A 23,498-nucleotide genomic window follows, 5' to 3' on the forward strand; every position below is an offset into this window, starting at 1 on the left:
TCCGCGCGGAAAGAGAGCACGCGGGCGGCCGGAGGATCCGTGCGCCGCGGCCCTAGATCGCGACGATCAAAGTCGAGGGCGCGAGTTTCGAGGAAAACCGATGGACGGACACGCCGCGCGGGTACGCGCATGTTGTAATTCGACGGATTCGATTATGGGAGGCGAACGTAACCGTGAGTAACCGCTCGAGGACAGGTTCAGTTGTCTCGCTGCCTCGTGGAAATAGAAAAACGTCGGATACGTCTGAACGTGCGCTTATGCTACGACCCAATGACTCGCCGTCCGCGGTTGGATCGGCAGGGACGCACGTGCGTGACCCGCTACCGTTTCGGAATCGTTTCGCGATTGTACCCGTTTCGGGAAAAATCGCGCGCGCGCGCGAGGCCCGTTTCTAAATGTCCATGTATAGCAGTCGCGATCAGGGACATCCGGATGTTTTCTATTTCGCCGTGTGACGCGCGTAACGCGATCCCACCATCGAGCCATCGGCACGGCGATTTTTCGTAACGAGGGGAAGGACACGCCTTGAACCTGTTGGCATCGTCGTCGTCTCTTGCAGTTTCCATGCGGCGTCCCGCCGGATCGTTCGGTGCACGTACTCGAGGCGAGACCAGGGAAGAGCTCCGACGCGCGAGCCTGCGCCGACGAGACTCGCTTTTCAATCGTGCACCGGACACACCTGCCCGCTTCTACGTTAAACGGCTCGAGCTAGGATTTTGAATCATTCCGCGACGATAGAAGGCGACTGCGGTTACCTTGTCGCAACGTGGTCATGGCCCCGACTGGTCGCGGGACACGGTGGTCAGGATCGTCCCCCCTTTACTTTTACTTTTGCATCTATGAGGCTCGACGTCGTCTCCGGCCGTACAGGTCCGCGCACTCGCGCGTTCGCGCCGCTCCTAATTCTCTTTTTCTCCTTCGCCGTGGGAGAGACCTCGCGGACCCCCGAAAACGAAAGCGCTCCGAAATCGGAATACGCCGACCGTTCGAATTCGAATTATGTAACGCGCTCGAGGCTCCGTCGCCCCGCGGCTCGTCCGATTCCGCGACGCGGCAAACTTATCTTCGCTGGCGAGGCCTCGAAGCGAAGGCTAAACAAATAAAGCCGGTCGAGCCGCAGCCGAATCCGCGAAGCGGCAGAAAGGCTGCAGCGGAATGCATTAACGTCGCTGTTCAATTATACATGTGCAATTGCGATTCATCGTCGAGCGCGTTGCGAAACCGCCGTTCGAAATGGACGCGCATTAAGGAGTAGGCGCCGCACGGCTACCTTCGAAAACACGGAACGGCGCATCCTACGAATCCCGAGCGAGGCACCTGGCGACGCAAAGTTACACGGGAGCGAACGCGAATAAGAAAACGGCGGGGGAACCGGTGTAGAATGAATATCGGTCGATCGAGGCAGACGCGTTCTCACCTTTTATTCTCATCCGATCAACTGGTTGACCGACTGGTTGATCCTTTGCTCGATTGACATCCTGATCGGCAGGTAGCACGCGACGTCGCGGCGCGGCGCGCACGCACACTTTTTTCGTTGATCACCGATTCGCGGAAACTGCGCGTTTCAGGAGCGCGCGACACCGCCGCGATGCTACGAAATGATTTACGGCGCATGCGTAATCCCCCTCCGCCCGAATCGTCGTTTCTCTCCTTCCTCGTTGTCTCCTTTGGAAAGGAGATAATCCTTCTCCTTCTCCGTCGCCCCCCACCCCTCTCGCTCTTTCATTCCCTTCACATTGATTTTCACTCTTTCTCCGATGATTCTTTCCTCCGATTCCACGTTCCTTTTCGTCCGGCCGCCTCGTCGCGGTTAACGATCGCTCCCCGATCCTTGCAGCCGCGTTTCGTTTCCTTTCGGGCTCGCGAACCTTTCCTGCGGACTAGTTCGGGTAAACGCGCGCTAGAAATGAAAATCATCCGAAAGTTGTAACACTCGTTTGTAATCTGTTGGAGTAATCGTTAATCGGTATTGGCTCCGTTTTCCTTGTCGTCGAATTCAAGATTAAGCGGGGGGTAATGTAATGTGTGTATATAAATAAAATTTTACTATTATACTGTAATGGAATATACAGGAATCGTTGACTTTCTCATTATTTGAATACAGTAGCCGATTAAATTAGCAAACTACCATCCGAGCGAGCGAATCGACGAATCGTTTTGCTTTGTCGTTAAAGGGATCGTTTAAAAACGCTGATGAAAGTTCGACGGTTGCGTTGGCTGGGCAGTGGAGTAAACCATTCCTGGCGGTTGTTGGTGGGTCATCGCGTGGCTCTGATGTTGATGAAATTCCGGAGCTCCGTGGGGACCGTTTAACCTGACCCGTTTCGCGTTCTGTCCGTGGTTATGGTCACCGTTTCCTTGTTGTTGTTGATTCTGCTGCTACAATTCCATCGTGTCCATTAGGGGAACAAACGGGACCGTCTGAAAATGGTTAACTCGGCTTAACCTTACCGTTTGTTGTTGATTCTGTCGAGCTTTATTCTCAGTCTTTTCCTCTGTGTCGTCGTCCGTTAAAAATTCCCTCTTAGGATATGGAATGGGACATCCGGCGAATATGCTGTAACGATACAATAACGGTCAACGCCAATAAACGAGCGATTAATATAACTGAGAACCACATTGATTCAGAAACGTACTCCTGCGTTGGCAATGGTTCCTCCTGGAAGTAGGCGTCTTGCATAGAATGTTCGGACGTGATTCGTTTATTGGGGTCCATCATTAACAGTTTTTGAAGCTGAAACCACACCAAAGCGAATTTTATTTGAAGTTCGAAGAAACGATCAACGATATGTAGAATACTTTGTTACATCATACCAGATTAAACGCCTTACTATCCGGTTTAATTTTATGCCGATCCATGTACTTTGTTAGAGAACAATTTGCGTAACTGCGAGACAAAAGTCATTCATGTTCGAGTTAACTTTACAGACTGTTAATTTCAAACTGATACTCACTTAGATCTTTTAAAATCCTTCAATAACGTCGGATGTTCTGGCATCTTTTTAATATCTTCCCAATCTTTCTCTAGAGGAAACCCCATCACGTTGAATATCCTAAATGTTGATTAATTGCGACATTATATTACATTCTAATTAAGTTGCATATATAAACATACATTTAGTTAATACAATAATGGGCAGCTTGTACCTATCCAATTGATCATGATGGTAGGGGTTGCTAGTTTTAATATCTTCCTGCCTACAATGAAATATAGGTTCCGACGTCAATAGTTCCGCGAATATACACCCGATAGCCCAAATGTCTAAGATAAAAATAAAATTTAAACAGGAATCAGAGGAGACTGGATAATTTCGTTCTATTATTAATTATATACCTATAGCTTTCGTATAATGTCTCGCCCCTAAGAGTAATTCCGGAGCTCTATACCAAAATGTTACTACAACAGGATCCAGATCTGCTAAGGGTTTCAGAGGAGCGTTAAACAGTCTGGCAAAACCCATGTCTGCAATTTTCACACGCCCCCTTTCATTACCTTCTCCCATTACTAAAATATTTGCTGGTTTCTGAAGAATTACAAATGATTCTGTAAATTATGAACGGCATTAGGTTTTTGCGAATAATACTTGTATAATTCAGTAATTACCAAATCCCTATGAAGCACCCAGTTGGAATGTAAGTAATGAATACCATCTAGAATTTGATATAGCAAGGATTTTACCATACCCTTTGGTACCATAACAGGTTTTTTATTAGCTTTTGCTGCTCTATGAAATTTTATTATATGCTATAAATTGAAATGGAATTATACCTGTTCGTTTATCACATTTATTTAAGTACCATAATTCACTGATAAATATAGACCTACCCATAAATCATGCTCTGCAAAATCAAATAACAACCAGACTTTACGGTCATTATGGGACAAGAAAACTCTAATTAAGGTAATTACATTAACATGTTTCAGTTCCCTAAGTAACTGTAAAGAGAATTTTGTTTAAAGTAAAGAATACAATACTTCTAAACAAGGTACATTCAGATTTCTTATGTATAAACATTGAACATTAAATACTCACAGCAATTTCACGGCATGCGGACATTGAGAGCCCTGTACCTTCTATTTGTTTTAAACCAAAATCCTTTGTATCTGGTCGAGACTTTAATTCGCTATCTGGCACACTAAAGGTATTTCAATGAAATAGACAGAGGAACAAAGTGTTATATTAGACTGCATTATTTAACAAGCCAATGCTTAAAGACAAATGGTCACATGAAATATTCTACCAGAACCTTTAACTGACTATTCATAAAAAGTGAATTTTCGATTGAATGAACATTCAATGAAATAAAACACAGGGAAGAGGAATAAAAAGCTATGTAGTTCTTTGCGATAGGTTAGAAACACTCACTAACCCTTCCTTCCTACGAGCTTTGTAGACGTGCCCGTAAGTTCCTCGTCCGACTTTACATCCTTCGAATTCGAAAAGATCTTCGACTTTCGTCCGATCTTTCTGAGTTTTCATTTTAAATTCATAATCCATCATGTTTATTGTTATCCGGACAAATATCAACTATAAACAAACATCTTTAACGTGGATACGCGCGAAAGAGCGATCAAATTTGATATGTCTACTACCTCCGGCTACTTCGCATTGTTTACCATTTATACAGTCACACACAACAGCTACATGGATAGCCAATAACTTTCCCTATTACGTGTTTTAAAGTCCTTACAATTGAACAATGTAAAAACCTTCGCCATTAGTGTCGAATCGTTTGTTGATTTCTTACGAATCTATACTATTTATTAACAATCGTTGACCGTGATGCCTACGAATAATATTTAAGTTTTTATACGTGATAGTAAATGCGATTAAAAGCGATTGTGACACCATCTGCAGCAAATCCTCAAAACTAACGCGGATTGTGCTGCTGACCAATTAGTTTATTTTATTTTACAATATTTATAATATTAATTGTAAATATAAAAGGTGGATGGTATCGCGAAGTTCGTGAAATCTACCGAAATTATGCTATAACAATTATTAATTATAGTGTCTTTTAACGAAAGCGTAATTTTTCTAGAAAATAATTATTTAGGAAGATATAGAAATTACATCCTTTTCATTACTGTTATTTTTTAAAATTTTGAGTCTTTATTGTACGATTTCAAATTGATTTTTTGAAAAATGCATGGTTTCGTGCATCTCGAATTTGAGATTAGTTTCACGGTTCGCCACTGTATTGCTATGGCGTTGTATTTAGTCAGGTTATATCGAACAGATGATTGATTGTTTTTACCAGAAATTTATAAGGTGTCATCATAATTACGATGCCTGCGACAACTGTGCATAAATTTATAACATTCCTAGGTTTAGTGTCAACATTACATGCTGCTTATTCAGCTGCACAACGTATGTATCATTTTCGTACTAGACATTTCAGTTATTTAAATTCACAATGTGTTAGGTTAATTACAATATTTTCATAGATCGTTCTTACTTACGAATAACGGAACAAGAGTTCACCACTTTACCAATCGACGTAAGTATTAATCGGTTGTCAGATTTAATTTATAAGATTTGTGATTGGTAACAATTCGTGTGTATTTGTCGCAGATATTAATACAAGGCATTGTCAGCTTATTTATGGTTATGTACGGTGTCATGTATATTGCCGGCGACTTCAAAGAGATTCGAGCGGTGGTTGACCTAGAAAATAAGTCTTGGGAAACTCTACGAAATCTCCCATCATTCCAGGTGTTCAATCATCGCGGAAGATACTTATCCTCACAATATGCACAATAAAGATCATAATTGGGTTAAATTAATTTATACAGAAAAATGCATAATTATTGTAATTTACCAAGAAACCTCTTAAGAATCCCAAAATCGTGTATTTTCAACATAATTGTGTTTAGTAAACATAATTCATTATTATTTATAGTCACAAATATATAAACATGAAAAAATTGCAATGCTATGTAGACATAGCTTTAATTTTAAATCATGTATTTAAAAATATACGTAAATGTACACATATTTTTATGAACACGACTATGAAGTATAAATAAAAAAAATGTTGATATTTTTGTTCCAATTTTCAGCTATGCACCGTGTATTTATTTTATACGAAACAATGAGAGAATGGTAAAAGTGCAACTCTGTATAGAGACATCACTTTTTCTGTTTCTTCTTTTCAGCTTCTGCTTCTTTTTCTTTTTCAATTTCCGTAACATACTGTTCAATGGTATCAGAATCCAACATCTGCAACAATATAAAATTGAAAACACATAAGTAAAATGTTAAGTCATCGCACGATGGATTGCATACCTGTAAAGGTTGGCCACGTCGCATTACAGCAATTTCTAGATTCTTTTGCCCGGATTGTACTACTTCTAATAATGCTCTAATAGCTAGCTTTATAGAACCTTTCTCTGATGCCACCTCTTCCGGTGTGTAATATTTTTGTAGAAATTCGTGAACTGTTTTGGCATTTCTACCTGTAGCATTTGCCTTTAAATTTAAACAAAGAAACAATTATTTTATCTCCACTATCCTTATAGCACACACACATATTTTCCGTAAGATATACCTTCCATTCGTAGTAAATACCAGAAGGTTCTGTTTGATATAAATGTGGAACTCCATCATAATCGAATCCAGCTAAAAGACACGATATTCCAAAAGGTCTTCTACCATTACTCTGTGTATATTTTTGTTTTAAACCTGAGGATAATATACATTGTTGTTCATCCATCAAAATATCAAACATACAACTAACCGAAGGCGCACAAATATGCTTTCTCACCTGCTATATACCTGGTTATATACTCTAAAGTAACAGGATCTTCCACGGTCAGTCTATGACTTTGACATTGGACTTGTGCACGATTTATCAAGACTCTCGCATCCGCAGTCAACCCTACACGAGGTAAAAGCATCGTACAGTAACACATGAAACCACGATAAACCTCTAACAATTTTACACCGTAGACTAGTCAAAAATCAAACCTGCAAATGCCATAACGACGTGTTCGTCTAAAAGACATATTTTACGAACAGTTCGTTCTTCCTGCAGTTTTGCAACGGACTTCTTCTCAACGCCTAGAACGACAACGTCGTTACCACGCACTCCAACCTAAAATGAATAAAATTAAAGACCCAACAATCAACGAAACAACCGTATAGTCCAAAGAGATCAATGAAAAAAAAATAATCGCGTACTTAACGTGGCGAGCACAGAACAGAATAATAAAGTTTACCGCAAACACGAGAGAGGTTATATGAAATTTGTCAACGTACCGCTGTAGAGCCCTTCCTAACAGCCTCCTGAGCATATTCCACTTGAAGCAAATGCCCATCCGGCGAAAACACCGTGATGGCCCTGTCGTACCTCGTTGTCATTGTCTGAACTTTTCCAAAACTGTCGCAGACTTCTCAAATGCACAAAATGACTACGCCGTTTTTCAAAGCGAATGCTACTCATCTGCCTGCCCGGTCTAACTCTCGGTCTCGCCGGTAGAGGGTAACGCGACGCGTCCTCGTACGAACCGTTCAATTTCTGTCGTAGAATTTAACGAGTTTTTCTAAAATACAATGACTCAGCTTACAATTATCTCTAATCGAAGCTTTCTTCGTTTCGGGAAACATGCAAGTCACTTATCCCAGAAGCATCCGGGCAGCAGACGAACTCGAGAGATCCTCGTGAAACGTTAGCGGAAACGTTTATTTAATCTTTGCCACTCGTTATTGATAAATGAGTCGCAATATTCGAATAATACTCATGATTCGTTTATTGCCATATAAGAGTAGGCATTCGTCTATGTCCGAAAGTGGAGCGCGCCGTAAAAACTAGAATCCACCGTCGAAATCGGTTGGCCGAGCGCGCTCGGGCGCTTTTCGCGATAACGCACTGGCGTAACGCGTGCCGAGACGTTTAAATCGGTTAGCGGAATCGAAAATGCGAGGCAGGCGAGAGACTTTTGTCGGGTTTATCACAGAGATCAAAGAAATCGCGATGCATTTGATACGATCAAATGTAAGACAGTGGTAGTGGGGATGAATAGATAGATTCTGTATTGTAACGAGTACATATAAGAGGCAACGATCGGCTGGGTGAAACGTTTAGTCAAGGTTGAGCGCTCTCCTGTGCGGTGTTTGCTCGCGCAACATGATCGGGTTTGTAGAGACAGTTTTCTAGTTTTTCACGCGGGCCGGGCACAGTGCCCGTCGATTTTCGGTGGCCCGGCCGTCGCGGTTCGCGGGTAGCATCGCGCTGGATCCTTTAAATTCGTGGCAATCGGCCGATTTCGAGCGAATCGCGCGTGTTCACCGCGAAAGCAGCGACTGGGCGGCCAGGATTTTCAAACACGTTCACTTCCATTCGATTCGCGTTTTAGGCCAACGGTCGTTTCGTCATGTCCAAACACGAGAACACTGTAATCATCGTCACGATCCTCCGCGTAGATTCCAACGATACCTGTTAAATATTCGATACGCGTTCCGCGATTCTTGTGTAACAGCGAGGGAATTATCTCGGTATCCTTTGGACGGTGTCAAACAACTCGCCGCGCATGATGTATTGCAACGAGACTCGATTGCTATGTGTCACCTCGTCCTAGCTCGTACACGCGTTTTGCTGCACGGCCGATCTCGGAGGAGGAAAAACCTGGCTGCCCGGCTGGTCGAGAATGTCCGCGTTCTAACGAGACGATCGCGCGTCACAGTGACTGTCGTTAGATCGTTCCCGAGTGATAATAACATCTAGGATATCTCTGCGGCGCGGCGATTCCTATTTGTAGAACATTATCGAATACGCGGCGTTATCGTGGCGCAACAATGCTATTTCGACAGTAATCAATCATCGAGACGCGCGCCTTTGTCGGGGCACACCGTGCGCCTCGAGTACACGGCGGATACTTGGTCGTCCGATTGAAACGGGCACCCTAACGATCCGGTGAACGAGGAATCGAGGAGAAGTTCGTCCGGGCGTATTGCTACGGTTCGATCGCGCGTACTTTGATCGTGTCCCACGATCTTTGTACGATACTGTCATCTAATTCTTATCGATCGAACGAAAGGTAGAGCTCCGATCGACGCGTTTTTCCGAGAATCAGCTTCCCCGCCGATCGAATCAACGCGAAATTCGCGAATCTCCTCTTCGCTCGGACTGGCAACATCGAACGCGACAGGACACGCTTGAAATTATCGCGCGGCGTTTCGTTATCAGCTCGAACAATTGCGAACGACCGGTTTCTTTTTTCATCGAGGCACGAAGAGCACGCGGAGAATCTCATAGTTCCTTTCGCGACGGTAATGCAAGGCCTTTTTTTCTCTGACGCAGCCTGAAGAAGAAGGTCCTGATAGGCGGGGTGCTCGCTGTCATACTGGTGGGTGTGATCATCGCGCTGTTGGTCGTGTTTCTGGTTAATAACTCCGAATCGGAGACGGGCAAGAACTTCAGAGCGTTCGCGCAGGTAAGGCGACTAGTCGAACCGTCAAATTCGACGGATAAAGCAAATCCGGTGGCTGAGGGGTGAAAGTTGAATCTGTTCGGCAGGCTGCGGTATCCACGAACGGGCAAGAATGCGCGCAGATCGGCGCGAACGTCCTCTTCAGAGATGGGTCCGCCGTGGACGCGGCGATAGCTGCGCTCCTGTGCGAAGGAGTCGCGTCGTTGCACAGGTAAGCGGGGATTTTCTCGTCTAGCTCGAATCGATCACTAGTTTCTGTCGTGTTCCTCAGCATGGGACTGGGCGGTGGATTTTTAATGACGATTTGGGACGCGCGCAACAAGACCGCGAGATTCCTGGACGCTCGCGAGACGGCGCCGGCGAAGGCCAAAGAGAACATGTTCGAGCGGAATTCCTCGGCGTCGATGTACGGTACGCAATTTTCCTTGTTATCGCGGGGAGAAAATAGAAACAGCCGATAAAGGCTTAGCCTCTTCGCTTGCAGTTAGCACTGAAACTTGCAGTCGAAACTCGCAGAGTCGAATTCGGCCATTTTATTACGTTTAACCCCTTGTACTAAGAGCAGGACTCGCGAGGATTTATGGATTAATCGAATAAAAATCCATGCCGCCGTTAGCAATTTATCAAAGTAAATTTGCACTGAAATAGAACACTTTCTTCGGTACCGTTGGTACCAGGAAGTTACATCAGCTTAGCAAAGGAAAGGTTAACCGTCTAAGAGAATAGAAAGTAAATTCAATCCTGTTGGTCTATAATGAATTTACTCGTAGGACATTGATGTCAGAAAAAACGTCACGAGTAGCTTCGAAAGTAGCACGGGTTAGAGTTTTTCTAGTAAGCGAAGGGGTCCTAAGGACAACGCTCTGACATGACTGCGATCGTAAAGGTGGACTGGCAATCGCCGTACCTGGCGAACTGTTAGGCTATTGGGAGGCGCATCAGAGGTACGGGAAGCTGCCGTGGTCCGAGTTGTTCGAGCCGACCATCTCATTATGCGAGACTGGCTCCTTCGTGAATGACTACTTGGCCAGGTACTTGGTCAGCAAGGAGTCGCTGATAAGGGCGGAGAGTTCATTGGCGGAGATCCTGATCAATCCGGACACCGATTCCCCGTGGAAGGTAAAGCTAGCTGTTTCTCGCAGGTCAGGTATTCTTCGATCGTAACGAGATCAATCCGTTCGTCGTCGGATTCGGGTATACTTAACCTTTTAGCTACTGTACGCTGGTATAGTGTCTTTCATGGATATCACGCTTTTAAACGGTATGTCGCAGAATTGGTTCACTCTGTCGTACATGCGTTTAACATAATCGCTACGAAAAACATCGGTGTTTTACATATATATCGCTTACACTTTCGAAGATAAATAGAAACAATTACCCAATTATTCGCTACAATTCTTACGTCGCAATATTATCTAGTCATTTACCTAATTGAATATTTTCGTTTGACGTCAGCTGTCTTATGAATTACAATTACTTTCGAGTAATCTCGATGCTTCACCAGTGACCGCCATGTCAGTCAACGTGACATTTGTGTCGCAACATTTACTAACAATATTTCTAATGTCACGGTAATAACCGTCAGACAGAATGTCAAACGTCCGCGTTGAAGCTTGCCGTACAGAGGTACGCTGCTGCGGAGAAACCCGTAGCTGAAAGGTGTTAATGAAGCACCGTGTCTTAAACGTATCTTAATACGATGATAAGCGAATTAAAAATACAAATGAACACACAAGGTTCACGCTGTCCGCGGATGCGTTAAAATAATATTTGCGACTGCTATGAAAGAACAAACGATACCGTGTATTACAGAACGCTCGAAATTCTCATGGCAACGTTGATCTGTCGTTAGGCGGGCGACAGGATAAAGCGGCCGCGTCTGGCGGAAACCCTGCGGTTGATCGCGAAGCACGGGCCGCAGATATTTTACAACGGCACCATGGGCGAGAAGCTGGTCGAGGAGATCAAGGCGGCGAAGGGTATCGTCGAGATGCAGGATCTGCGGGATTACAGGGTGAAGTGGAAGAAACCGATCGAATCGAGGATCGGCAATTTGACGATCATCAGCGCGCCGCCGCCGGGGTCAGGAGTGATTCTGACGTTCATCATGAACGTTCTGCGCGGTTTGCTGCCCGTCAACGATCAGCGTATCATGTGGCAGCGTTTCGTGGAGACGCTGAAATGGGCGTACGCTCGGAGGACCGAGCTGGGAGATCCAGATTTCGTCGACGGTGTCGGTGAGTCTGCGATTCGGGTACAGGTATATTCGTCGCGTACGCGTACGCGAGCGTCGATCCCGATGGCGACGCAAATGTGAACGACCGTGGCCGGTAATCCTCGGCTCCACCGACAACTCGGTAATCTTTCGAGTGTATAACACTGTTCTCACCGCGAGATAAACAGAACTGATAAGCGCGCGGTTGTAATTGTCTCCCGATGCTGACAAAATCGAAGACCGCTCGTTAAAGATAGAACATCTATTTCGATTGTCGTGAGAATCCAGGCGACCGCGAGGTTGCGGCCATTTAACACATAGTTTCACGCTCCGTATTATCGCCGGCGATGATTAAGCCTGTCGCGAGCTGAACGCGCGTCTCCTTGATTGTACTTGACACTTGATTCTAGAAAAATTCTGATTGCTTGTTACGCGGCAAGTTTGCCGACAATCAATTGTTGCGATAAGTGGAAAACGCAGACGGTGTTCGAGTGTAATAGAATTCCGACGATTCACGGCCGCCGCGCGGTTTACAGCTGCTGGATGCGCTTATCGCCGATACGCGATCCGCTCTACGAAACGTTATGAAACTCGATGAAATCCGTGCGCAGATTCGCTGGTCGACACTTTAAACTCCGTCCAGTATGCCGACGAGATTCGGGGGAAGATCAAGGACGACCGAACCAGCAACGATCCGAGGCACTACGGTGTTTTCATGGTGCCGGAGGATTCGGGGACGTCTCACGTGTCTGTGCTGGCTCCCGACGGTTCTGCCGTTTCGGTGACCTCGACTATCAATCAGGTGTACGTTTGTGCCCGACCTCTGCTCGGCATGTTCCTATCAGCTAGGTTTACATTTCTATAGGGCAATTTCGGGTGAGATGGCTCTGCAATTGAGATAGCTCGGTCTGATTAAAATTGTCAAATATTTGTGTACTGAATCTTGCGGGGAAACCTGTTTAACCATTCTTATAAATGTATATTCATTTCCATCGGTGTATTTGATTTCTTGTTACGTATCAGTAATATCTATAATGTAGTTCTTTGTCAAAAATCGGACCATCTTTCTACGATTCACCCTATCCGTAGGAAGAAACTCGGAGAATCGTGCTCCTAATGGCGTCGCGTTTGTTTAAACAGCTTTGGCGCTATGTTACGTTCGAAGTCTACTGGAATAATATTCAACGACGAAATGGATGACTTTAGTTCTCCGAACATGACTAACGGATTCGATCTTCCTCCGTCTCCGGCCAATTATATTCGACCCGGGAAAAGACCAATGAGCTCTATGTCTCCGACGATAATTGTAAGTACCATTTTTCTTCATGAAGCTGATAGGATGATTGCTGATATTTTTTCATTCGATTCCTGGAAGGTCGACCACAACAAAAATGTCCGCCTGGTGATCGGCGCCGCTGGCGGCTCAAAGATCACCTCTGCAGTCGCGGGCGCAATGGTGTTGAACCTTTGGTCCGAGTACAACATAAAGGAAGCGGTCGACGAACATCGAATTCATCACCAGGTAAGCGGATGGACTGGGGATCCGAATGTCCTTGCTAGTTCGGAGGAAAGAGTTCAAGTCAAGTTTGGAAAGTTAATTTTCTGTCGTAGAATTTCTATCGTTATTGATATATTTCCTGTCTCTCGGTTAAACATTTCAACATTTGTGCGAAATCATAATGTCCCTCGCTTCAGGGTCCTGAAGATAATAGCTGCATGTATCGATGTCAACGAGATATTACCGCTAAAGACAGTTCTTTGAATTTGCAGCTGCTGCCTATGGTCGTTCAAAACGAAGCAGGATTTCCTTCGAATGTGTTGAATTACTTGTCGAGTATCGGCCACAACGTTACTGCGTTTACCGGAATCGGAAGCGCGATCACGGCTGTGTCGCACCAACACGGACACGTATTCGGCGTCTCGGATTTCCGGAGGCAGGGAAGAACCGCTGGCTTCTAGGACGCTAATATTCTACGTATCGTCGTTCCTCCGTTGCAAGCGGAAACTGCGTAAAGAAAGCGATCGCTGCTTAATGACAGTTCGTTTAAGAACTATGTACAAAACGACGCGTCGATAGTCCCGAATACCTCGTTACAAGTCGCAGCCTATCTTCGCGCGTCGATCAGATTAGTTCGTTTAACAAGTATTAATAGAATAGTGATTTGCAACATATTCGCGGCGTTTAACAGATACAAATGTACTATTGACAATCTATTTCGGAGCGTAATATTCAGTGGAACTACAGCATTCCTTGGAAGACTACCATTATAGTACAACTGTTACTTACATCCAGTAGTTTCATTGACTATTTTTTTTTTTTTTTTTTTTTTTTAAAGAAGACGACTAACGTATATTATAGAAATAGAATTTATTTAAAACAATACATTCGGAAACTCGTGCTCGATTGTTTATAAAGTATTATTACTTACTATGCGACTAATGCGTACTGTCACGCAATAACGCATTTTTATTTACATGTTCAACGACGAGATGGAGATGTATAAATTAATACGCTCGGACGATCACTTTGGTATTACAGTACAATTATATTACGAACTGCCACTATCACTTTCCGAAAGTCTAGCTTCCTCTTTCACTTTCCTTACGTATCGCTTCACTTTCTTTGTCTTGTACAATCCTTGTTTCGATTTTCTGAGTACCTCGATCGCGTTCAGTCTTTTCTTTAAAGCCTCTGCCTTATCCTTCTCCCTTTGCGGTATATAGCTTTCGAGGCACTTCTCTTTAGTCACGGATACATTGAAAGCTTCAGAATCGGCAGATACAGCTGCGAGTGTTTGTTCATCTTGTTGCTCTCGCTTGTCGGTCGAATCTTTCCTCTTCTTCCGGTTCTCCGTCGATGAAGCCGGTCTCTTTCTCCTAAGTTTCGGCTGCACGCTTTCCGTATTCGCGATTTGCTCTGCCATACTCGGATTATTTAATCCTTGCACGGCTTTCTGCACCCGCTTGCTCAAATTCACATCGATCGACTTCGGAACCGTTTGCAGTTTGAAATAAGCGTCTATCAATTTTTGACTCTGCTTCTCTTCTAACCTCTTCAATATCGGTGTTATGATCTCGTCGAATTTGTGTTTCGTCCAGCCGAATTTCTGCCTCGCGTAATTAGACAATAATACTGTGTTCGGCTTACCCCAGGTGAAGCCCTCCCTCGATTCGTCCACCTCAGGGACAAGATACGCTTGCACGACAGCTTGATTCGGGAAGCCTGTCCTTGCAAAAATTCATTGAACTCCACGCGTGTAAAAGGTAAAGGACGCCTTAAAAATCTGACATACCTTTCTGGATTTGTAAGTTCTGTAGTTTGTTTCGTAGACTAGTTCTTCTTGGCCCGGTGACTCTGCCACTTTTGATCCATGAACAGAAGCTCGACAAACCGTGCAATAAATCGTCCCCTTGCGAAGGGAAAGCTGCTAATATTTCTAAAGCGGTAACAGGACCGATACCGGTTAAACCTACGGTGTAGTCGCTACCGACTAGCAAAGCGAGTCGTATCAATTCGTTGCGTGTCAATTCTGAAAAATCATTTCTCGTTTAACAACCTGGAGCGTCGTTTCAGTTGTTCAATCGGAAGTGAATACACTTACTGAAGTGATGATGTATATCGCAGAAACGATACTGAAGAACTTTCTTATCACTGGCGAAAAAGTTCTTGTAAACGCATTGCCCTCCGAAAAGCCAAATATCCGAATCGTCTGTAATCGTACCATCGGTCAGATGAATTTGTTCCAAATACGCGCACTGAGCTTCTGCTTCCATAGGCGCTACAATGTATGGAATTCCGAATAACCGTAACAGTTCCTGTGGATAAACCATTATCCTTGTATCCCACCGCGACAAGAAAATTACTCTGCATATTTCATTTGTATACCGTTATACCTGAGCTTCGACAGATATTTGTGTAGAAATACTGGTACCCTGTCTTTCGAATTTCCCCATGTCCGTCAGCAATTCAGATTGTTCATCTTCTAGACGTGCCTGAAATCAAAGCGTGTCAAGTATTCCAATCGCGTTTTATTTAAATGTAAATGTAGAAATGTAGTCTGATACTCGTGTACCTGTAACGACATCAATTCGTCTTCGTTCGTTGGCAAAGGACCCATGTTTAGAGAATCTATAATCGATGGGGTCGTACTTTCGCTGTCTTCTACATTTTTATTTTCTAAACTATTTTCATAAGAGTCATTTGTCATTTCTACACTGTTTATTTCTGTTGTATCAGTTTCCTCCAATTGTGTACATGTATCTTTATCATCTGCAATATTTGTCACAGATAGTACTTCGATATCATCGGTTTTCGTCGTATCGGATGGATCTTTAACTTTCTCTTCTACTGTTTCTGCGACTGTTTTCTCTAGAATAACTTCATGTTCAAGTATCTCTGAACGATTGGGCAACTCGTTTTCCAGCTTGTCGACACGTTCGTTGGATGCTGATACATCCTCGGGCTTTGTTTCTAATTCTACAGATTTTGATTCGTTGTTTGTTGCTCCGAATACGTCCGCGAACATGTCATCTTTAATGTTTTCGTCACATTTAAATGATATCTGAATACCTTGCTCTGAAACATTTTTCTTAACATTATTGTCAAAATTAAATATCGGTGCATCTTCTATTTCCACGAAATCCGAATCCGAATCTGTTGAACTAATTACTGTTGTCGCATCTGTTTCTACTGGAGCCTCGTTTGAAGTATTTGACATTGTAATGGTCGGTACGGTAATATCGGTCTTTTTATTTGATTCTGACAATTTGATCTCTGAAGTGGCTGAGTCCACAGCTTCTGTGGTATCTACTTTTGCAGATTCTTTGACACCTTTATTATCTTCACTAATACTATTTTCTGTTTTAATAACAACATCGCTCTGTTGCGTTGTTTCTACAGTATTTTTTGAAGCTTTACTACGATCTTCCCTCTTATTTTGCTCAAGAAGTGTAAAAATTTGATCCTCCGTTAATCCGCTGTATTCTAACATGTACGTTAACGCAGGATTTACAGTGTGTTTTCCAAAATACTTTTTAGACACCGGTCGCGATTCGCTCAATTCTGTCCCAAACTCTGCTTCGCTACTCGATTCCTTCGCTGCGAGGCTAGCCGTATCCGGAGTGATTATTTCAACATCGCTATTCCAATCATCATCGAATTCATATTCATTTAAATCTTCACATATTCGTACACCCTTACTAGTACCAGCTACAGGTTCTTCTGCCTTGTTTTCATTTGTAGTAGGATTTTCACTATTCGTATCATCGTTGTTACTGATATTCTTAATATAGGCATTTTTATCTGTAACACATGGCTTATGAGTACGAAGGAGTAACGTAAATTTTTAATTTGTAGGAGAGTATAAAAACGTACCGCTAATATAAACCAATCTAGTTGTACTATCAGCGGCAATGCGATAAGTACAATCACGGCCCTTCGTATTTATACCCTGCTCCGTTAGTAATTTCTCTAATTCGTCCAATGTAAGTGATTTCCCTCCCATTTCTTTTTCCGCAGATTCCAAACTCTGTTGGACTAATCTGCGTTTTAATAAGCGGTTCATTTGAAAATTAGAAAATTGATTTGATTCCTAAACACAAAGACAATGTAAACAAATGGACGCAATTGGTATTTGTGTAATTTCGGAAATAAATAATTACGTCAGGCATCTCGTGTAAACGACCCCATGAATTTTGCTTTCTCGTTTCTTTCAGATCAGTTAGAATTTCGTAACGCACATCCGCTGGTAAAGCTTTAAATTCAGTACTAGCTACATCCACGTTATGGATATTTCCAACCCATTTCGTTTGCTTTCGTGGACTTATATTAATGAACGACGAATCTGAATCGTAATCATCGCTGAGACTTAATTCTGCCGGATTCGTGCTCGGCATGTCCGGTAATTTGAACATATCATCCGTGGTCTCTTTATTTTGAAGAGTTAAAATCTTTTGGGATGAATTATTTGGAACGTTTTGCTCCTCTGGATTAAGAACTGTTTTTACTGCAGACTGTTTTATCAAGTTATTTATTAATTCTGTCCTCATCTGTACAGCTTTATTCTTGGCCATAGATTTCTGTTTCCTGCGTAAGGCCTGTGAACACAAAAGAATAACAGCCTCTTTTCTCACTACCTGGTTCCCACGGTAAACTAATTATGTACAGACTATATTATAGTCAAGATAAAAGTACAGTTCCATTAATATATGCATGCAACGTATGCTTTCAATTATTTTAGAAATATACGCAGTCATTATTTAAACAGTTAAATGATGTTTCAAATGATAAATTTTATATTTACAATTGTATCCTTTTTAAGCATCGGTACACCTCCATCGAACACAAACACCGGTTTGATTTTGTAGTATAAAAGTTTGCAAATTCTATTGAATAACCCAATAAGATGTGCATTAGGCTTGGGATTGCCAAAACGGTCTTGGTATCCTTGTAACACTTGATGTATCCAAATGGATATATCTGTAACAAGATTAAAGGATTGTATTATAGGAAGAGTAAGGTTATAATAAATAAGAATAAGATAAAATATCAATATTCAAATATACCGATAGCTAGAATTTTTCCTTCGAGTGTCTCTAATGGAACTTGCTTTCCTGTTGCATCGAGTAAACGCCAAAGACCATGAACACCCATTATGACTGATGGGATATCTGTACAAAAACAATGTTTCAAAACAAATGCATACAACGCAATATTATATTAATACCAATGTTACGAAATGACACGCTTAATCCTATAATATACTACATGTTTGCAGTAATGCAAGAATATTCATAACCTACTCAATAAGTAGAAGTAAGTATTTATTGACCATCTAACCACTGATTATTCAGACGAATAAGTTCTTTTGCCACATAGTCTGAGCACGTTGATGTTGCATGTCAAGAATTGTTCGTTTTAGAGTGTAACAACAAGTAATTCAATTTGCAAACTCTTGCGCGCATCGACATCGCACCACATCGGTCAGCTGGCTCACAAACAATACGCCCGTATGCATTATGCGCGCTGCATTTACACTCATAATGTAAATAATTAACAACTACATAATATGTTAGTTCGGTGTTCGCGAATTCATGATTAATAATGTAAAAATAATTACTTGAAATGCACTGACCAATACAAAATACGAACGTAAAAACTTTTAATTCTCTTTATAATATACCTTCAATGTTATGAACATCATGAAAAGACTTTCATGAAATTAGTACAATTTGTACTAATTTGTTCGAATTACATATTATTCGATCAGCTGCCGATTCGACTTTAATATTACACTAAAATTCGAAAACCTGTGTATCTAAATTTAAAAGTAAATAAAATTGAGCCAAAATCAAAGCGAAAATGGAGTAATTCAAAAAGAATGAAAGAATGCGTAATTTGAATTACAAATATGCATGTAACACGTTAGCGTAAAAATAAACGCGCAAAGTTCGGCGAAGCAAAATTGAATTTTGCAAATGTGCTTGAGAATTTCGTAATAAAATGTCGCAATCAAACATAACATTTATTAATATTTACAAATGTCCTATTTGCATGAAATAAAAAGTATGCGGCATGGAACGTTGATTTGCCTGTTCGTATGCAATCGTCCTATATTGCGCCGTATCAATTTCTTGAATATTTGTGTGACTCGTATGCAAACACGTAACGTAATACGTGAAATATATTTGTGTGTTTCCTCGAGTCTTTCGTAGGCATATACACACATTCATAGTCATGATGTATATATCGTATCGTCATCATCAGAGAAGTGAAGTGAAGTGAGGTAGAGGCCACCCACTCTTTCCCACAGCAGGTTTTTCCCACGCCCCCCATGGTAACCCCAACATCCTTTTGCGGCAGCAATTCCACGGCATCTACGGCGTAGAGGGGAATAGCTCATGTCAGGTGGGGAACAAGAGGGGAAACTGGAGGCGCTTGGGTCGACCAGGCCATTGTACAACACTAAAACAATAGAATCTGCAGCTCTCAGTGTCGTAACAAACCGTCTAAACTCCACAGTGCTTGTTAACGTATGTAGTATCGGTCCAAAAAATTTTTCAAATCTCTATTAAAGCTTTTTATATCGAGCAAAAATCGTACGAGTTTTGTTCGTAAAAATAAATTGTATTCGCAACAGAAATTTTAAACGGTTACCGGAACGCGTAATATTTCCGAGTTTCATCTTGATTTTAAAATATTTGTATTTATTTTCGAATATTTACATGTACGTGTTATTATTAATTTTAATATTCCCGTGGGAACGGGACAATTATAAAATTGAACAGTAGTCAAAGATTTTCCTTTCGAACACCTTTCTTGTCCTTCGTAGATACGTGCCTGTTACAGGCACTTACGCGGTAGTAATAACTCTACGTGTCGTTTCGAACTTAGTTAGTTGGCGAATATCGGCGGGAGAGGTTGTGTCCTCCGTCTTTTGGTTCAGTCCGTCGTTACAAGTGTTTACGATTTACAGTCGGGCTGATGGTAATAGAATTATTCGTATCGAATTATTTCGAATGTCGGGTAGATTGTAATACATTTTTTTTATTAGTGCTGCGAAACATTATGCTCGCATGTTGGATTTAAAGTGGCGCGCGCGGCGAAATCATTTTTAACAGTTGGCAGGACTGTTCGGAAAATTCGGAAAGTGAACAGGTGTTTTTTGAATGGATTAGGGAGAATAGACGACGAGGACGCAAAAGGATTTGCGAATGGAGAAAGATCGACGAACGGCGCGTTATTCGTGATTGAACAGCAGTTTAAAAAATGCATTGGGATTTATGCTCTGATTTGTATTGCCATAGAAAATGAGGTGAGTGTCAAGAACGTAACCTGTTTCTATTTAATGTAACCTTTTCTGCGCCGACAAGGTAAATAAACTTAAACTCATTGATTGTTAGCGTTCCGATAATTCGTAAAAGAAACTTGTTCGTTAACTTTTCATTTATGAATGATTTGTAAGTAGTTTCCATTGATAAGCACTGTATGATGCGTACATATATACGTGTATGTATGTATATACATATTATATATATTATATATATACGTATAATGTATATAATATACTCACAGTTTTATTACTTGTATGTGAAAGCAAAGGGACAGAGTAAACATTATGTTTTGTTTCAGGTTTTTATGTGTTCATTTGGATCATTTGAATAGCTTATTTTTTATATTACTTTTATTACATTACATTACATTTACCATTATTCTTTTTTCTACATGTATCAGACTGGATTAGGAAGACCTTAGTCATGTGAATGTTTTAAGAGTACAGAAACCTAGAAGAATTAGGTATTCTCAGTGTGGGTTATCAGTTGTACGACACGCTGATTATACAATGTATTGTTATTGTGTTGATTTCATTTGACGTAACATAGTTGTGTTCCTATTCTTAGTGCATTTAACGAACAGTTACCAGCATATGCCTGCAATTGTAGCCAGACAATTAACGTTACGAGTTTACCAGGAAATAAGAGTTTGTGTTTTTTTTGTAGGGTATCATGTATGTATGCATTTAATTGTTTATCAGTTTTTTTTAGAGCAAGTTTTTTCTCTCGTACAGTAACATGTAAACATGTTGAGTTTAAAAATAAACATTTTATCAGAACAATTAAAGGAGTAATATAAAATTAGTAACAGAATACCTTTCCGTTCATACATGTATATGCTTAGAATGTGTAGACCAGACGAACGAGGGTGGCTTAATTCATGCAGGAAAAATGAGCTCAGCTTGGTTCCCACAGTGTATAAGTGCATTTCCTCTTTCCTGTATTAAGACTAGCAATTCTTGGTAGCTAGTTTAAAGAAAGATAGCTTGAGTTAATTACATCTTCTATCGTGAAAAACAAAAATCTTTCTCACGGCAAAGCTTTAAGCGTGCAGATTCGTATGGTTCTGTGTCTATTCAAACTCGTCTAGCTAATGACATAGCATTGTTTCACATTACGCTCTATAATGTTGGAACGTGGTGTTCTTCAAAGAACGCTTGGCTTTCTAAAGCAAATTAGGATATTATTTACTTTTCCTGTTGCTTTTAATTTCATTGAATGACTGATTTCTTTTTTTTCTCTTTTTTTTTCTAAACAATAACAAAATATCAGAAAAAGACGAGTATAGGTTTGCGACACGGATAGGCGTCGTTTTCTTTAAGAAATGAGTATCCGACGCAAGGATAGGACGTTTATAATAATTGTCCACTGAATCAAATTTCTTCCAGGTATAAGCGACAGTCGCAATTATGACATGCAAGGACGACAAAGATAGGAGGCGGGCGACCTAGCGATTCTGTGGTTCTACAGTGGGAATAGAAGCGGAAGTTAAATATGCCACACCAGTTTGGACTGCCTACGATGGCGCACGGAATGCAATCTCCTCCTTCGCCGACTTCGGTCATGTCGGTGTATCCCCGATTCGGGTCCGGTGTCTACAGACCGGACCATCAGGACCAGAGATTAACGCGCGAGGCGATGGAGCGTTATTTGCGCGACAGGAGCGACATGGTGATCGTGATTCTTCACGCGAAGGTCGCGCAGAAGTCGTACGGTAACGAGAAACGATTCTTCTGCCCTCCGCCCTGCATCTATCTGTTCGGCGACGGCTGGAGGATGCGGCAGGAGCAGATGCTTCGCGAGGGAGAGAGCGAGCAGTCGGCTCAGCTCTGCGCGTTCATCGGTATAGGGAATTCCGATCAGGACATGCAGCAGTTGGACCTGAACAACGGTAAACAGTATTGTGCCGCAAAGACGTTGTACATTTCCGACTCGGACAAGAGGAAGCACTTCATGCTCTCGGTGAAAATGTTCTACGGTAGCGGGCACGATATAGGGGTATTTCACAGTAAAAGAATTAAGGTGATCTCGAAGCCGTCGAAGAAGAAACAGTCGCTGAAGAATGCCGATCTGTGTATCGCGAGCGGTACGAAGGTGGCACTGTTCAACCGGCTACGATCGCAGACGGTGAGCACGCGGTACCTTCACGTGGAGAACGGTAACTTCCACGCGAGCTCGACGCAATGGGGCGCGTTCACGATACACCTGTTGGACGATAACGAGAGCGAGTCGGAGGAGTTCCAAGTGCGAGACGGGTACGTGCATTACGGGAGCACGGTGAAGTTAGTGTGCTCGGTGACGGGTATGGCTCTGCCGCGTTTGGTAATCCGGAAGGTGGACAAGCAGATGGCCAGCCTGGAGGCCGACGATCCTGTCTCGCAACTGCACAAATGCGCGTTTTATATGAAAGACACGGATCACATGTATCTCTGCTTGTCGCAGGAACGCATAATACAATTCCAAGCGACGCCCTGTCCGAAAGAGGCGAACAAGGAGATGATAAACGACGGCGCGTGCTGGACGATAATCAGCACGGACAAGGCGGAGTATCAGTTTTTCGAAGGGATGGGACCGGTCAGGTCACCGGTGACGCCAGTCCCGTTGGTGCACAGCCTGCACTTGAACGGCGGCGGGGACGTTGCGATGCTCGAGCTGACCGGCGACAACTTCACCCCGAATTTGCAGGTGTGGTTCGGCGACGTGGAGGCCGAGACTATGTACAGGTGTCAGGAGACATTGCTGTGCGTAGTGCCCGACATATCGCAGTTCAGGGGCGAGTGGCTATGGGTCAGGCAGCCGACGCAGGTGCCAGTTTCATTAGTACGCAACGACGGTATCATTTATGCGACTGGCCTGACCTTCACCTATACCCCGGAGCCAGGGCCTAGGCCGCATTGTCCGCCGGCCGATGAAATCATGAGAGCACCGCGTTCCATGCACAATCAAGCCAGTATGCCGCCCGCGATCGCGGACGTACCTTGGAACACGCATCAACCACCTCAGCCGGGTCTCTGATGT

General features: G+C 42.7%; 6 protein-coding genes across 15 annotated transcripts; 3 read left to right on the forward strand and 3 right to left on the reverse strand.

Annotated features, from left to right (window-relative positions):
• Positions 1-2,030: 2,030 nt before the first annotated feature.
• On the reverse strand, positions 2,031-4,865 carry Cdk8 (cyclin-dependent kinase 8). 3 transcript variants are annotated; one of them, XM_031969486.2, is made up of 12 exons: positions 4,619-4,865; positions 4,372-4,529; positions 4,035-4,137; positions 3,827-3,937; positions 3,605-3,745; positions 3,335-3,524; positions 3,148-3,262; positions 2,955-3,053; positions 2,815-2,887; positions 2,637-2,734; positions 2,452-2,557; positions 2,031-2,376 (listed from the first exon to the last, which is right to left on the reverse strand). In XM_031969486.2, the coding sequence occupies exons 1-12, from the start codon at positions 4,619-4,621 to the stop codon at positions 2,182-2,184; spliced, it is 1,392 nt and encodes a 463-aa protein (XP_031825346.1). In that variant the 5' UTR covers positions 4,622-4,865; the 3' UTR covers positions 2,031-2,181. The 3 variants fall into 3 exon arrangements, with proteins under 3 accessions (XP_031825346.1, XP_031825345.1, XP_031825347.1); XM_031969485.2 differs by having other exon boundaries at positions 2,031-2,379; XM_031969487.2 differs by having other exon boundaries at positions 2,031-2,379; positions 4,595-4,864.
• Positions 4,866-5,200: 335 nt separating this feature from the next.
• On the forward strand, positions 5,201-6,226 carry EMC5 (ER membrane protein complex subunit 5). The gene is made up of 3 exons (XM_031969489.2): positions 5,201-5,372; positions 5,450-5,502; positions 5,577-6,226. The coding sequence occupies exons 1-3, from the start codon at positions 5,291-5,293 to the stop codon at positions 5,763-5,765; spliced, it is 324 nt and encodes a 107-aa protein (XP_031825349.1). The 5' UTR covers positions 5,201-5,290; the 3' UTR covers positions 5,766-6,226.
• Positions 5,835-7,524, reverse strand: Prosalpha4 (proteasome alpha4 subunit). Its single transcript, XM_031969488.2, has 6 exons — positions 7,263-7,524; positions 6,972-7,098; positions 6,769-6,882; positions 6,553-6,686; positions 6,291-6,473; positions 5,835-6,224 (listed from the first exon to the last, which is right to left on the reverse strand). The coding sequence occupies exons 1-6, from the start codon at positions 7,362-7,364 to the stop codon at positions 6,135-6,137; spliced, it is 750 nt and encodes a 249-aa protein (XP_031825348.1). The 5' UTR covers positions 7,365-7,524; the 3' UTR covers positions 5,835-6,134.
• Positions 7,525-7,667: 143 nt separating this feature from the next.
• Positions 7,668-13,859, forward strand: LOC116423840 (glutathione hydrolase 1 proenzyme). Its single transcript, XM_031969483.2, has 10 exons — positions 7,668-8,138; positions 9,304-9,436; positions 9,520-9,644; positions 9,705-9,844; positions 10,320-10,552; positions 11,286-11,670; positions 12,260-12,452; positions 12,789-12,954; positions 13,024-13,170; positions 13,419-13,859. Exons 1-10 carry the CDS (start codon positions 8,131-8,133, stop codon positions 13,605-13,607), a joined length of 1,719 nt encoding a protein of 572 aa, XP_031825343.1. The 5' UTR covers positions 7,668-8,130; the 3' UTR covers positions 13,608-13,859.
• A 140-nt stretch (positions 13,860-13,999) lies between these two features.
• Positions 14,000-19,409, reverse strand: mus201 (rad2 superfamily protein mus201). 6 transcript variants are annotated; one of them, XM_076369829.1, is made up of 10 exons: positions 19,239-19,409; positions 18,213-18,317; positions 17,951-18,126; positions 17,310-17,744; positions 17,023-17,239; positions 15,722-16,950; positions 15,543-15,641; positions 15,251-15,464; positions 14,942-15,178; positions 14,000-14,871 (listed from the first exon to the last, which is right to left on the reverse strand). In XM_076369829.1, exons 2-10 carry the CDS (start codon positions 18,298-18,300, stop codon positions 14,198-14,200), a joined length of 3,369 nt encoding a protein of 1,122 aa, XP_076225944.1. In that variant the 5' UTR covers positions 18,301-18,317; positions 19,239-19,409; the 3' UTR covers positions 14,000-14,197. The 6 variants fall into 6 exon arrangements, with proteins under 6 accessions (XP_076225944.1, XP_076225945.1, XP_076225943.1 ...); XM_076369830.1 differs by lacking the exon at positions 19,239-19,409 and adding an exon at positions 18,830-19,035; XM_076369828.1 differs by lacking the exon at positions 19,239-19,409 and adding an exon at positions 18,446-18,777.
• A 299-nt stretch (positions 19,410-19,708) lies between these two features.
• On the forward strand, positions 19,709-23,498 carry Su(H) (recombining binding protein suppressor of hairless). 3 transcript variants are annotated; one of them, XM_031969477.2, is made up of 3 exons: positions 19,709-20,133; positions 20,325-20,461; positions 21,869-23,498. In XM_031969477.2, exon 3 carries the CDS (start codon positions 21,975-21,977, stop codon positions 23,493-23,495), a length of 1,521 nt encoding a protein of 506 aa, XP_031825337.1. In that variant the 5' UTR covers positions 19,709-20,133; positions 20,325-20,461; positions 21,869-21,974; the 3' UTR covers positions 23,496-23,498. The 3 variants fall into 3 exon arrangements, with proteins under 3 accessions (XP_031825337.1, XP_031825336.1, XP_076225948.1); XM_031969476.2 differs by having other exon boundaries at positions 19,712-20,133; positions 20,201-20,461; XM_076369833.1 differs by having other exon boundaries at positions 19,715-20,461.

The sequence above is a fragment of the Nomia melanderi genome, chromosome 8 (genome assembly GCF_051020985.1).
Source record: "Nomia melanderi isolate GNS246 chromosome 8, iyNomMela1, whole genome shotgun sequence".
Taxonomy (NCBI): Eukaryota; Metazoa; Arthropoda; class Insecta; order Hymenoptera; family Halictidae; genus Nomia; species Nomia melanderi.

Coding starts and splice junctions, on each gene's coding strand:
- mus201 (XM_076369829.1), bottom strand. CDS start 18,300: ATGGGTGTTCATGGTCTTTGGCGTTTACTCGATGCAACAGGAAAGCAA. Junction 17,745..17,950: donor TGCTTAAAAAGGATACAATT/GTAAATATAAAA, acceptor TTGTGTTCACAG/GCCTTACGCAGGAAACAGAA. Junction 14,872..14,941: donor GAACTTACAAATCCAGAAAG/GTATGTCAGATT, acceptor TTGCAAGGACAG/GCTTCCCGAATCAAGCTGTC.
- LOC116423840 (XM_031969483.2), top strand. Junction 10,553..11,285: donor ACACCGATTCCCCGTGGAAG/GTAAAGCTAGCT, acceptor ATCTGTCGTTAG/GCGGGCGACAGGATAAAGCG. Junction 11,671..12,259: donor AGATTTCGTCGACGGTGTCG/GTGAGTCTGCGA, acceptor ATCCGTGCGCAG/ATTCGCTGGTCGACACTTTA.
- Prosalpha4 (XM_031969488.2), bottom strand. CDS start 7,364: ATGACAACGAGGTACGACAGGGCCATCACGGTGTTTTCGCCGGATGGG. Junction 7,099..7,262: donor TTAGGAAGGGCTCTACAGCG/GTACGTTGACAA, acceptor TATTCATTTTAG/GTTGGAGTGCGTGGTAACGA. Junction 6,474..6,552: donor GTATTTACTACGAATGGAAG/GTATATCTTACG, acceptor TTAAATTTAAAG/GCAAATGCTACAGGTAGAAA.
- EMC5 (XM_031969489.2), top strand. CDS start 5,291: ATGCCTGCGACAACTGTGCATAAATTTATAACATTCCTAGGTTTAGTG. Junction 5,373..5,449: donor TGCTTATTCAGCTGCACAAC/GTATGTATCATT, acceptor ATATTTTCATAG/ATCGTTCTTACTTACGAATA. Junction 5,503..5,576: donor TCACCACTTTACCAATCGAC/GTAAGTATTAAT, acceptor TATTTGTCGCAG/ATATTAATACAAGGCATTGT.
- Cdk8 (XM_031969485.2), bottom strand. Junction 3,525..3,604: donor GGGTGCTTCATAGGGATTTG/GTAATTACTGAA, acceptor GTAATTCTTCAG/AAACCAGCAAATATTTTAGT. Junction 2,380..2,451: donor GACAGAATCAACAACAAACG/GTAAGGTTAAGC, acceptor ATGGAATTGTAG/CAGCAGAATCAACAACAACA.